This window comes from Thermobia domestica, chromosome 6 (genome assembly GCF_964235325.1).
Source record: "Thermobia domestica chromosome 6, izTheDome1.hap1.1, whole genome shotgun sequence".
In the NCBI taxonomy this organism is placed as follows: Eukaryota; Metazoa; Arthropoda; class Insecta; order Zygentoma; family Lepismatidae; genus Thermobia; species Thermobia domestica.
In genome coordinates, this window is record NC_137459.1 from 50214139 (window position 1) to 50229086 (window position 14948).

The 14948-nt window shown below is 35.7% G+C and overlaps 1 protein-coding gene across 1 annotated transcript in view; it reads right to left on the minus strand.

Annotated features, from left to right (window-relative positions):
* Positions 1 to 470: 470 nt before the first annotated feature.
* Positions 471 to 14948, minus strand: part of LOC145687983 (glycine receptor subunit alpha-2-like) — a 1333907-nt gene continuing 1319429 nt past the window's right edge. Inside the window, exons 8-9 of the mRNA XM_081761626.1 lie at positions 14053 to 14277; positions 471 to 4724 (exon numbers count right to left, since the gene is read on the minus strand). Coding sequence (XP_081617752.1) covers positions 4461 to 4724; positions 14053 to 14277 — 489 coding nt within the window. The 3' untranslated portion in view covers positions 471 to 4460. The remainder of the gene's footprint in view (positions 4725 to 14052; positions 14278 to 14948) is intronic.

A 14948-nucleotide genomic window follows, 5' to 3' on the forward strand; every position in this document is an offset into this window, starting at 1 on the left:
AAAAATATATCAGAAAATACTCCCACTAATTTACAAAAGAACGGAATGTTAAATTTTCAATACAGAATTTGGCAAATATGGACCCAACTTTCAACATCTCACTAATACAATTCTGTTTTATATAGATATGATTCTGGAGTTAAACGTATAATCACAAACATTGTTTCCAATTATACACTTTACAAAACAAAAATATTCCTCACCGTATGTACAAAACACTTACGCCTCCTAGAGACGTAACAAGTAATCTATTATTAAATTCAAAGATATATATATGTATATCTGTCCAAAAAATTTATAGTTGAGCACAATGAATATATACAATGCTTTAAAACTTTTTTTTTCAGGAAGAAATTAAGCACATTCCACTTAATTGTAACAGTTCATCCAACACAAAAATCCAACACTTCTGGAATAATACTTTATCGCACCATTTTATGGCACTCATCACAATTTAATGGTTTGTACAATGAAAATTTACAATGTTAAAATTACATTCTAATGTCTCAAAAAAACGGGTCTGCGATTTTGGTAAAACACGGTGAAGCTGGAGGGAATACAGGTTTAAGTAATTCTTCTGTTTCCTCAAATAATACACACAATTGAATATGCAATGAGTATTGAATTTCATGTAAAGTACATTTTTTTTCTTTAGTAGCATAGAATCAGTCAATGTTAATGACATTAAATGTACAACATTATTTGTGTAAAATCTTGGGACACATTTCCAAACAACAATTACAGAATTAAAATTTCACTGCAAATAGTGTCTTATATACAATAGTCACTGTTAATCGTGCTATAATTTGTTAAAGCTTCAGCACCACCAGACCTGTTGGCTAATTTTAGTGATTGTTCTACATCATGCTTCATTCTAAGAGCGTTAATTATGAAACGACTTTAGTAAATCTATTCATACACTAATTGACTAAATCTCTAAACAACAATATGAAGATTTTTTTTGCCACGAAACTTCACGGCCGAAACGTCAACAAAAAGTGGCGAATACGAAGCATTAACAAACATTTGTGACAGTTGTTTGTTTTAGTAAAAGAGACACTATAAAAATGACTTAGTAGCACCTTAGTTACATACAGGTCGATGACATAGAAACCTTGGACGCTTCATTAGTCCATTCACCTTATAATCTAAGTATTATGACATTTTGGGAGGAGGGAGGGTTAAGTTAAAAATATCAGTTTCTAGATTTTTCGTGACAATAGACATATGTTAGTTACGGGCAGTCTCTCATATTCCAAAGGATGGATCACTTGTGTAGCCAATGCCTCAGGTCGCAGCTAGTTTCTGGGTTCATGAAATCACAAAAATCAAGTAGTAAAGGACTTGCCCACTACGTATGGCTGACCATTGAGAAAAAAGAAAAAAGTGGTGTTTGCAGCACGGCGCTCACCCAATATCGGGAGGAAAATTGGGGAGCCAAGTAGCGGGCTGCTCCTAAGAAAACCACGAAGAACAGCAATGGGCTTTGCAATGTGCTCACAACACATCACCAATTGAAAATCAGTGATTGGTTATCTTAAGACCTTCGGAATTTTCTCTCCAAAAAAGTGAAAATTTGTCCACATCTAATATATGACATAGCAAAACATATATATTTATACAATCATTCATTTGCAAAATAATTTTCTCGGGTCTCTTCACGATATAAATCCACCATGGAAACGTGGTCAAAGTCTACAAATTTAGCCATGCAACATGTTTATATCTGGAACAGGAAAATTAGTAAGCTGGTTAATATTTTTATTCATCTTTGTTTATTAACATGCTAATAACAGTTGTAAGGCTTGTAAGTGTTTTACTTATCTTCTTAATTTCGCTGTACTGTAATTTTAATTTTGTCACGGCCAAACAAATTATATGCTGTTTTATTAATGAACACAATTTATAATATCTCAAGTTTGAATAAAAATCTTATATGAACATTTATTTAAACAAGAGAACAAAAACAAAACTTTCTTAACATTGCCTACATTACTTCAGAAATCACTAAATGCAATGCATTGACACACGGACGGTCACATTACAAAGGGTAAATTAAAAAAAAAAAAAAAAAAAAAAAAAAACTAGCTGTATACTTCAAACAAATCTTTAACACCTTCTGCTTTCGACAGCTTATCCTTATTCGCTCATTTGTTACTGACAACTTGGATGTTAATGTATAACTACAACATACTACGTTAGAACACTATGGCATTACTCGTTAAATAATATCACACAAAGTTAAAACCGTGTATCTTAACGTTATATTAGCTTCAGGATATGCTTTACGCTAAAGTATCGGGGAAAAAATAACGATAACATAAGAAAAAGAGCATAAAATAAGCCCTTTCACAATTATATATGGATAGCACTCAGAATATTTAGAAAGCAATAGTTTTGTATCCTGATTGAAATAATTTGAAATTATTGAACAAGTTTTCGATTCAAAATAAGAAATGTAAACATTTATCACATACATATTATCAGGACCTCCCAATTTTGACATAATGAGTTACAAATAAATTTATCAATTCGACAATACATTTGCCGATGTCAACGGATTATGGATATTTTTTCTTTGATATTAATATTAAAAGCGCTGAATGTAATGTAACACCAATAACAAGGTGTCCAAATTGAAATGCTCTAATGTTAAATACTCGCAATAAAATAATAAATAGGCAAGACATGTTTGTTAGATGAAAGATGGTAGCTTAGCTGCGGAAATTTCAAATAGGTAATTATTAAGTGAGGATTTGTTTGTTCTTTTCTTTATTGTTATAGTACGTTTGTTTTATCTTGACACACTTCCCGCCAGTGCACTTGGTTGGCCTTTAAGGTATTTTTTCTAGCACTCACGTGAATGTTTTAGCCCAATAGACGTCTTATTGGTTTTGTTGTGTACGTGACGTTAGTTGTCAGCCAGCCCATCAAATGAGGTCATTGCTATTTGGTGGGTATTTGAAATGTTCAGTTGCCACACGCGAATAACTGTGTTACAGTGATTCGTGAGAGGTCTCGCATTGTTATTCAGACATCAGGGATGCTGCAGAGAAACTGAGAGAAATAGAGTGTTACCTAGACATCTGTGCCACTTATGGGGCACAAATAGAAATTTACTGATTGCATAATCAAAATTTCATGCCTATCTATGTTCATTGTTTAGTAAATCATTTTTAATGAATTAAATGCATGCAGTGTTAAAGTCAGTTAAAATTAAAGCGTTTTAATTCAGTCACTCTGTATATTTGCCTGTAAATACCTATACTTTCTGCAGAAACTTTAATACGTGTAGAATACATACAGTAAAATGCTTTTTACAAACTTCCATGCATATTATTTTGGAAAATTTTATTACGAATTTTAAATATGTTCTTCAAAATTTCTCATGTTGACTTCCAAAAACTTTCCAGAGACTTAAACTTGCTATGTCCATATTTGTAAAACATTGAATGCGAAATAATTGCGTACTACTGTAATTTTTTCTTTCTAATTCTCTGTTTTCTGCAAGAAAGTTTGCAGCATTAATTATGCTAATTAAAATGTACAAACTTGAAGAAAGGGTTCATCATAATGATTAGTTTTGTTTTCAATCTTAATGTAATTTTACAAAATATTTTGTATGTTATACATTATATATTTTGTTCTTTGTGACAAAGCACTTACAATACATTAAAGTTACTCTGAAGTTTTGGAATTCTTCAGAGATGAAAATATACCCACCACTCAAATGGCTAAATTATGATTTTTTTCTTTATAAGACATCTTTACCTTTTCTTACATATTCGTATTTACTCTTTAATAATGATAATTTTAGTTATCTGAATGTAAAAATACCTATGTTAGGTATATTAATTTCTAAATATAACTATACATATATACTCCACTTCAAAGGTCAAACTATACTATACAACTAAATGCTTTATATGTTGTGCAATATAAATATTGGAAGCTACCTTGCCTTTGTGCATATTTTTTAATGCTATAATATCAAAGAGTAATGTACTTACGTAGTATCAAACTTTTATAGTCTTTCTATCAATTATAAATTTGGCACATTCAGTTTCAGCTTTAATTACAAAATCCTGTAATTGATAAAATTGATCAAATATAGTCTTTTTTTTTAAAGAGGAAGAATTTTCTATAATTAAAAATGTAATTTGTTTTATGGATGGGGTTTCGTTCATTCTCGGCAGGTACGGAAAGAGGGTTTAACAATTGAAATAATATACTTGAAACAAATGGCTCAATCACCTCCTATAAACGCTGCAAATACAAATGATTGGCACCTATATTATACTTAACACTACTCGTTAGCGAAATGGAAGAATTAACTTGACACTTCGTTTAATATGAAATGACTTATGATAATTAACTGTCTTTTCTTGAGATATGCCTAAGAGAATGTCATTATGTACAGTATGTTGTTGCTTAGAAATGTGTGGTTCTATCGATACCTACTAGTATTCCACAAATACTATCCAATAAAGGGTGTTCAATACGGCAAAACTGAGTGGAAAAAACACTCGGGAGAATCTGTCAATGAAAATCGCGCGATCTCGCCGACGCTGATGGACAGAGTGCTGGGAATGAGGAGCTCCCTTCCCAGTTGCTCCGTTTCCTGGTGACCCGCCCACTTCTGCTCCTTGTGGCAATTGCTGACTGCACGGGGAAGATGGTCCAGCTCCTGCCATTGAGTTACATGTAGGGACTCCAGATCCTTCCTGCAAAAAGTAACGAATACAACAGAATTACCTTACGCTAATTAACAGTAAAGAGCGGAACTACTTTTATAATGTAAGTTTCTGTTTTCTCAAAACTCCAACATACACTTGCCACTATATATACACAGGGTGTTAACGAACTATACCGACAAACTGTAAGAGCTGATTCCTCACACCAAAATAAGAGAAAAAAGTTCATATAGAGCTATAGCGAAAATTGCATAGTTTCCGAGTTAGGGCTGTCCAAAGTCGCGAAAAAGCATACATTTCAATAGGCCCTCTCTCGAATTCCAGGAACCGTGGATGGTGGTTCTTATCAGCGTAAAGAAAGCCATGTATACACGATGGAAAAGTGCATATTTCATCAATTATAAATAGGTTTAGAGGGTATTCCCTACAGGATGTAATTCTCAGATATGTTTTCAATAGAGTTTTAAGATATACCGTGATTTTAAGAAGGGTCCAAAGTAGGCAGGGGGTAAACCTTGACAACAATGGACATCCAATGCTTCGGAAGGAAGGGGAAGTGTTAGGAACAGTCAGCTCCAGGTTTCTTTGTGTTCCGAATAACGTGTGATGATATGTATTTCGCAACGGTATATTTCACGTTTTCTTCATTTATAAGCGTGAAAGAAAACATCATAGCATGCGTTTTCCCGAGTAGGAGAGACTGTGCTCCTGACGATCTGTAACACTTCTGATATCGCGCCAAAGGATTCCGTGTTCACTGCTATCAATGCTTACCGTTTGCCTGCTTTGGACCAAGCATAAAGTCAGACCAGATCTCAAAATTCGATTGATTGCATGTCTGGGAATTTCACCCTGCAGGGAATAATCTGTACACCCACTGAACATTAACGACATATGCATTTTTGGATTGCACATGCATGACTTTCTTTACGCTTATAAGGACCACCATCCACAGTCTCTCGAATTGGAAAAATGACCTCTTGAAATTTTGCTTTTTCGCGAATTTGGACAGCCCTAACTCTGAATCTATGCACTTTTCGCCATATGTCCATATGAACTTTTTCTCTTATTTTGATGTGAGGAATCACCTCTTAAAGTTTTTCGGTATAGTTCATTAACACCCTGTGTACACACACAAGAGTCTTAATATCTTGAACCACCAGACCGATCTCGATCAAATTTTCAACACAGATAAGGTTTGGGCCTGGGATGGTTTTTATTATTTCACGTTTACGGTAAAACTCATGGTTGGGAGAGGAGGGGACATACACAAAAATCAATAGGGTGTTTCAAAGGAACATCGACAACGTTTGGGAGGTGATTCCTGACACCAAAATAATACAAAAAATATATGGACCAACGTGGGTGCACAAATGCTTCCATTCGGAGTTATAGGCTGCCGAAAACATGAAAAAAAAAAATGAGCTTTAAAGATCAATAGCTCCAAAACTATGGGATCTACCGTGTTCGGGTCAAGACTTCACTTAGGAATGTATACTTTCCAAAAATATATGTTTCAGAATCCTGCGGTACTCACGCAACAATTTTTGCAGAAGGAATTTGGCTACGGTCATGTAATTTGAAGTACCCATCAACTATCTCTATAAAAATTATTGCGGAAGTACCACATGACTTTGAAACTTGGATATTTGGGTAGGGCACATACTAGTTAGAGAGTGGTGGGAGCTTAGAGAGGGGAAGAGATGGGGCATATAAGTAAATAAAATTTAATAACGAATCAGCCGACCGGTCTCGATCAAACTTTCGGCATAGATTAGATTTGGGCCTGAGATGTTTTCGTCATTTCAGTTTGAAGGTGCAACGTAGTGGAGGGGGAAGGAGGGAGATAGAGCCCCTATTAAAATGAAAGTGACTGTCTTTGTGATTTGATAAATCTTCAACAACCCGACCGCTCTCGACCAAAGTTTCAACCCAGAAAACTATAAATTCGACACTGGCCATTTTTGATCATTTTTACATATCTTTCTCCCCATCCCCCAAGTGGCGGGGGCGAATTTGGATTTAAAAAGGATCGGAAATGTCACTGTTAATCTGAACGATCCCGAAAACTATTGATTAGACACAATATTGGTCTTTTCGATTATTATTATACTATACATAGCTCCCCTCCCCTCCTCCATGCTGCGGCACACGGCATGACAATGTCATTGTTAATCTCATCTACTCCTAAAACTATGGATTCGACACTAATATTAGTCATTTTCAATCATTTTAAAATGTATATCCTCCTCCCCTACGATTACCCTCCCCCTCCGCAACTATCAGGGCTGAACTTGGATAGAAACAGCATCAGAAGTGTCACTGTTTCTCTCATCGACCACGAAAACTATGGATTCAACACTAATATTGGTCATTTTTGATCATTTTAAAATTTATCTCCCCCTCCCGCAACTCTACGTTGCATCATCAAAGTGAATAGCCTAAAGTAATCCCTTCCCCTAAACTCACGCATGTTGAAAATTTGATTGAGATCGGTTGGGTAGTTCAAGAGTGATGAAGTCACAAAGGCAATCATTTTAATTTTAACTTTTATCTTACATTATTTCGCCCCTCCCCCTCCCCTAGGTTGGCTCGTCAAAGTGAAACGACAGAAAAAGCCCAAGGTCCGATCCTCATATATGTTGAAAATTTGATCGAGATTGATTGGGTGGTTCAAAAGTTATTAGGTTTTCTTATTAGTTATTTATGCATCCCCTCTACTCACCCTCCTCTAGGATCTACCGTTAAAGTGAAATTTCAAAAATGTTTCCAGATTCGAACCTCATGTATTTTGGAAATTTGATTGAGATCGGTCGGATAGTTCTATAGTAATTAAGTTACAAAAATTGTCACTTTCAGTGTTATATAAATTGATTTTATATATCTCCCCATCCTTCTCCTCCCTTACGTTGCTCCGTCAAATTTATATCACAAAAACAATTCCAGGTTTGAACCTCATCTATGTTGAAAATTTGATCAAGATTGGTCTAGTGGTTCAGGAGTTATTAAGTTTTATTTATGTTATACCCTCTCCCCCAATTCTTCCCCTTAGCTTAACCATCAAAGTGAATAGGCTAAAACCAGCCAGCCTCGAACCTTATCCATGTTACAAGTTTGATCGAGATCGGTCGGGCGGTTCAGGAGATTTAGAGTCACAAATATAGTGACTTTCAATTATATATATATATATATATATATATATATATATATATATATATATATATATATATATTAGTATGTAGTTTTACATAAATATCTCCATTAGAGATATTAGTCTAGACTAGTCATTGGCTAGATGGGGGCTCCGCCCCAGACCCCCACGTTTACTCGGCCTACGGATTCGCACATCTTAAATCCACAAACAAAAATGTACAAGCATATAGAATTTCAAATTTATTTTCCAATTTCAAGTACCTAAAATATGAAACTATAGGTTCGAAAAAGGTCCGTTTAAATAGCATGGGGAATTTCTTCATCCCCCCCCTTTAGACTCCCTAAAAAAACTAAAAACTATAAAAGATAAGATTTTGTATCCCAAGGAAACGTCCATTTAAATAGCATGGGATTTTTCATCCCTCTTTATACCCCTAAAAAATTAAAATATTCACTTTTGGAAATTTTCCTATCGGTTAGTCCTGGAAGGCTACAACCATGCCAAATTTCATAATTCTTATCCTGCCGGAAGTACCTAAACATCTTGGGGAGTAGAAAACGTCCCATATAAATAACATGGGTACGATTATTCAGTTCCCCATAAAACTGCTCTACGATTTGAAATTTTTATTTCTGATGATTCATTTAGGTAGTGCTACCGAAAATGTACAAGCATAACGAATTTCAAGTTTTTATTCCAATTCTAAGTACCTAAAACATGAGACTAATCATCAACAGATAGGGCAAAGCACCAGTTAAAGCACTAAGATGGACATTCTTTGTTTTCCCCCCTTACCCTTCATATATATATATATATATCCCCATCAGGGTGGGGGCGCGGTGGCTCAGTGGTAGAGCGTTGGGGGTGCTTGGGGTCCCGGGTTCGATCCCAGCTCCTGCCAAGTGAACTTTGTGGTGGACAAACACCGTGCTCGTGGGTTTTCTCGGGGTTCTCCCGTTTCCTCCCACTTTCTTCATTCCACCATTTCACTCATCTCTCATAATCACCGTCTCCTTTAGCCTAACCGGCATAACCGTGGGACGTAAAACTCACATATTTCATTTCATTTCATATCCCCATCAGGATCCTGCTGCTTTGTCCATGCCGACCAGATTCCGCGGTCTGATTGTCAGCGCCGGACATCGGCGTCTTTCCGCGCGATTTTCGACCGCGACAAGTAGTTGCCTTGCCGAGCAGTCGGCAAACAGTCGGAAATGAGCATTAAATGCGGCGGAGCCTCCGTTGGAAAGTTGCCTTGTCGAACAGTTGGCAAACAGCCGTAAGGGCGCAGGAAATGAGCCGGCACCGCCGTCGAAAAGAGCCCGGCATAAGGAGTCGGCAGAAGGTTGGAAAGAGGTCTTTCCGACTGTTTTGCCTACTCTGACGGTCGGCAACAGTCTGTAAAGAGTCGTCAAAGGGCATTTTATTTTACGATTTTCGACCTCTTGATGAATCGGCAAAAGGTAGGCAACTTTGAATAAGTAGATCGTCGTGCCGCCGCGTACGAGTGCCGGCTGCCTCCGGCGGCCCGCCACCGTCGATGGCGGCAATCCCTCTTTCCAACTGCGACTTCCTGATGGGGATATATATATATATATATATATATATATATATATATATATATATATATATATATATATATATATAGGGTATTAATGAACTATACCGACAAACTGTAAGAGCTGATTCCTCACATCAAAATAAGAGAAAAAGTTTTTATAGACCTATGGCGAAAAGTCCATAGTTGCAGAGCTAGGGCTGCAGAAAATCGCGACAAAGGCAAATTTCAACAGGCCCTATTTCGAATTCCAGAAACTGTGGATGATGCTCCTTATTAGAGTAAAGGAAGCCATGCATACGCAATCCAAAGATGCATATTTCGTAAATTTTCAATAGGTATACAGAGTATTCCGTAGAGGGTGTAATTCTCAGATATGCTCTCAATAGAGTTTTCAGATATACAATGATCACAGGGAGGGACCAAAGTAGGCAGAAGGTAAGCCTTGACAACGATGGACATCCAATGCTTCGGAGGGAAGTCGGAAGTTATAGGAACCGGTAGGTCCATGTTTTTTTTTCTTTTTTTGGTCGAAATAATGTGTGATGCGATATATTTCGTCACGATATATTTCACGTTTTCTTCACTTATAAGCGTGAAAGAAAACATTGTAGCACGCGTTTTCCCGAGTACGAGAAACAGTTCTATTGAGGTTCCTTAACACTTCCGACGCTGCGCCAAAAGATTATGTGTTCACTACTATCAAGGTTTGTCGTTTGTTTACTTAAGACCAATCATAATGTCAGAACATATCTCAAAATTCGGTTGATGGCATATCTGGGAATTTCGCCCTGCAGGGAATACTCTGTACACAGACTGAAAATTATTGAAATATACATTTTTTGATTCTGGAATTCGAAATAGCGCCTGTTGAAATTTGGCTTTTTCGTGATTTTGGACAGCCCTAGTTCTGAAGCTATGCGCTTTTTCCCACAGGTCCTTATGAACTTTTTCTCTTATTTTGATGTAAGAAATTACCTCTTACACTTTGTCGGTATAGTTCATTAACACCCTGGTGCATATAGGGCGGCACTTTTGGACATTAGTTAGCCAGACTTTACATTTAAATGTACGATCTCGGAGATCGCTTGATGGGACCAAGGACATAATCTTGAGGAAAGAGAAATCTGGATGGGTGGGCGTGGCATTCATAAAATGGAATCTCCATATTGGGAATGATATTCAATTACGTATGTTTGGTAGGGGAACACAAAGTTCTCTTTGCTTCTTACTAAATGGCTATATGCTCTGGCTGATGTGTAATGAATGGTGCAAATTTAGTGATAAGTTTCCCAATTTACTTGAAAAAAGAAAACAAGTAAAAAAACATTCCGTGGCCACTTTTAGATATAATTGAATGAAAAATGCATAGTTTCTTTTATGAGGTAATGCAAAGACGGATAATGGACAGAAAGCTTCCATGGGATTGAATTCGGAGCTGTGGGTCAAGGGAGATAAGTGTCGTTGAAGCTGTAACCATTGAGATGGAGTGAATTACGGAGTTCGGAGCTCTAGGAGGCGAGAACGTGGTTTAAGTATCTGCAACTAAATTTCACCTCCAACTAAACGCAGTTGATACCTTTCTTTATGGCTTCAAGCTAAATGCGAAAATAGATCTCACTACTACTATAGTCAATTACGATGCAGTATTATGTTTTAAAGTTGTACTCTTCAAATAGAGAAACTGTCGAGAGCTCAGGTCTTTATCTTTCCTTTCCACGTGTAGCTGCAAAAGAGTATTCTTCTACAAGAAGAGACATGCTGGATGAATTACCGCGAAGAGAACAAATGATATCGTCCATTTGTCATTTAGCTTTAGTGACTGATTTACTGAGAAAGATTTCAGACAAAATCCCTCTGTTCTCTTAAGCCCTGGCGATTGAAACTAACATAGAGAAGGAAGTGCATTAATTGCCTTCTCGGATCGCAAAGAAAGAGAAGAGAAACTAAGTTGAATATCATCAATTCACGAAGCAGCCGCTATTCATTAAATAACTCCGAGAAAAGTTACCAGCGGGTAGACAATTTGATTGACATGTTAAGCTTCTTCAGTCTTCGTAAGACAGTTAAAGCGTCATTTTCATTTTTCTTTCTTTCTTTCTTTCTTTTCTTTTGTTATAAAAGCAAATAAAATGTCTAAATTATTTTATTATATATTTCTGTGAATGGCGTCATCTGACGTCATCTGCCGTCATCTTAATTTTAAAAAAAATGGCGGTCTTGAGGACACTTCAACATAGAATCAGAATGCGACACACAACTAGTGGCGAAAATCCCGGGGGGAATGAGGGTGACACGTTACCTCCAATCTTAGAACTAGGGGGATTGTCCCCCGATAATCTGATTTGAATTATGTTTTTAGGAGAGAAATGTGATGATTTATGTTCAATTGCCACATTTATGTGCGATTGAAGTGATAAATTTATGTCTCCCCAGAATAAGCCTCAAATCTTCCCACCTTCCAATTTTGACGACAAGTCTGCTCTCCTGATAATCCACACCTTTGCTTTTCTACTTCGTGTATTTTAAACATAGCTTTAAAAAAAAAATATGGGAACGGTCTTACTCGTCAGCTTCCCCTGCTGAAGACAGATTTGCGTCGCTGCACACATATATAGATATATAAGAGGATATGGTTTCTCAGTTGTAGAGCGTTCACCTCTGGTGCATAGAGTATCTGGTTCGATCCCAGCTCCCGCCAATGAGCTTTTTAGTGGAGAAACATTATATGCGTGAGTTTTCACGCGGTTCTCCCGTTTCCTCCCGATTTCTTCATTATATCATTTCATTCCTTTCTCATTATCACCATCTTCTTTAGCCTAGCCGGCATAAACGAAGGACGTAAAACTTAAAGATATCATTGCAATTTATGAGTAGACAAAACATACACTCATACATTTCATTTTATAAGTAGATAAAACAATACTACTAACGAGGTATTTGGCGTTCCATTTTCTTCCCTGGTAGCTTTTCTTGTCTTTGGATTGTAATCGTTTTTTAGACTAAAGAATCAATGCCTCTTTACTCTTTCAGAATGGAAGACATTTGTTAAAGGTTAGCAGTGACGTCACCAGAAACATACTGTAGGGAATTGACTAGGGCCAGTTCTAGGATAAGTAAACGTTACCTTCACTTGGTCGTAATCAATTTAAATAATTTGGTTTAATATAATTACATATTTATAGTGCTAAGAACAGCGTTAGCCAAGTGTAGCACTGTACGATGCTAATTAAATACGTAAGGTAAATAAAGCATTCGTATCTAATATCGGTATGAACTTTAAAATTAAATGTTGAACACCGTACATAAGTACAATTTTTAATATCATACTAGGAAAGCACTTATATGAAGTGAAAAAAAAATAAAGAGAAATGCAAAAAAAAAAAAAAAAAAAACACTACAGCAGGTTTAACCCCTTGCGTGCCAGGTGTCATTTCCTATGTGCGTGCTGTAGTACCAAGTTTTCATTTACTGTTAAAAGACTGTATACAGCGTTATATAGGAAAAGTTATTGCTCAGGGGCGAGGAGAACATTCACATTACTGACTTAAAAAAAAAAAATAATGCATTGTGGAACATTTGGTCTAAATAAAAGGAAATTTTGATGTTCTGAAGGGATTTTATGTTGCTTCAGGTTGGCAACACTTAGCAGAGATAAAGAAAAAACGTTTCTGTTTCTCTTTTTCTTCGACTTCGAAGTTTTCAATTGTTTGTCGAAAAAAACAAATACAAATGTTGTAATTGAATGCTTCCTTAGGCCTGCTATCTACTGAGACAAATCATTTTTTTTTCTTTTCTGTCAGTACAGTGCTATCATCTGAGAAGAAATATTATAATAAACTCGTGCCTTGCATCCACTAAAATATTTCATCATCTCCAGGATTAATACAACTTTTAATAAAGGATACGTTTTCATGACATCCACATGGATGTCACTGGAACACAAGGAGCTAATCATCAGGATTGAATTTGCCTAGTAAGTGTAAATTACGTATAATATAGAACCACGTGCCGATTATTTGTTCATCAAGTTAAAACATATTACATAAAATTAAAAATTTATTATAACCCTAATATCTTGGATTCTGTTTATATATAATATTATTAATAATACTAACCAAATTACTTATAAATAATAATAATAAAAAGAAATGAATAAATAGAATTTTACGATGCTTGGGTAAGATTGTATCATATATGCACAGATATGTGGTATTGTGAATGAGAAACAAGTGTAATGACAGAAATAGCAAAAAAATCATAAGTAAATTAGAACTTTAAAGAAAGATACAGAAAAGTAAAGAAGTATTCAAGCGGATTATAGTACATTACATGAGAAGAAATAAGATAATTACGAAAATAATCAAAATCTGAATAGGAGCTTTCAAAATGGGGGTATGGAGAAGAATGAATGTTAGCTGGCAATGAAATACGATTGTTCTAACGTTCAGAAGAAAAGATTAAATGATAGAGCACTGCGTAGAATCTTCTCGATTCAACACAAATAATATTGTCACTCACTTTAGGACGTTGGCTATGTAAACAATAAATATGTAGATTATTTACCTTAATCAAATAATATATTCTAATGACTGAACATTTGGAGTACTTATTTAAAAAATAATAATGTGCAATTGAATCTTTACCTCTTGTTGGCATTGATGGCCTGTGCTTCCTTCCTCGTTGCTTGACTTGGAACTTGGAGATCGGACTGAAATAATTTTAGCGGCCATCACCATATTACGGATTCCCTTCTTTAAGTTTGATTCGTCCGCTTCAACAAGGTCCCCAAGGATGATGTTCACCAGAGCATATTCCATTAATGAGAAGAACACAAACACGGTGCAACCGGACATGAAAACATCTATTGCCTGAAAATACAAAGAAATATTTTCTTAGTGCTTATTTAAAAATGCAAAGAATACATAAAATTTTCATACTTGTCTGTATGTACCAGATAGCTCATTACAACTAATACTCTGTTCATTTTCGAAGAGATTAATATCTGTAGATAATCCTAACAGTTTTTTTTTTTTGAGACGACGCAAGAAAATATTCAATTTAAAACTGTCCACCAGTCTCTAGAACGGGATATGCTTTCAATTGCACTATGGATCATATTGTGTATTATTTACAGTTTGATTCAACTCATCTCGGACAATCAAACTATAACTTATTTAAACTCGAATTTATTTTCTTTACTAGCTTTTAAGCTCGTACTTCGCACGGGTCAGATAAAATATCTATGTAAACAAACTGAACAACGAAAGAAAAATTAAACATTTCTAAAATTGGATCTATTTTGTGTGAATGCATATCCGACAAAGTAGATGTGTTTCCATTGGGATGACTTTAATAGTAAACACGGTCTATACTTAATATAACCATTAACTAACCTGTTTTTAACCACAATAAAACCATATACTACTAAACAGGAAAAAAAAAAACGTGAATGTAGACAAAATTATAGATTTCACACAAATATCGGTCATTTTAGATTATTTTTATATGTCTCGGCACCCTCTTTAGTATGGGCCCCGTT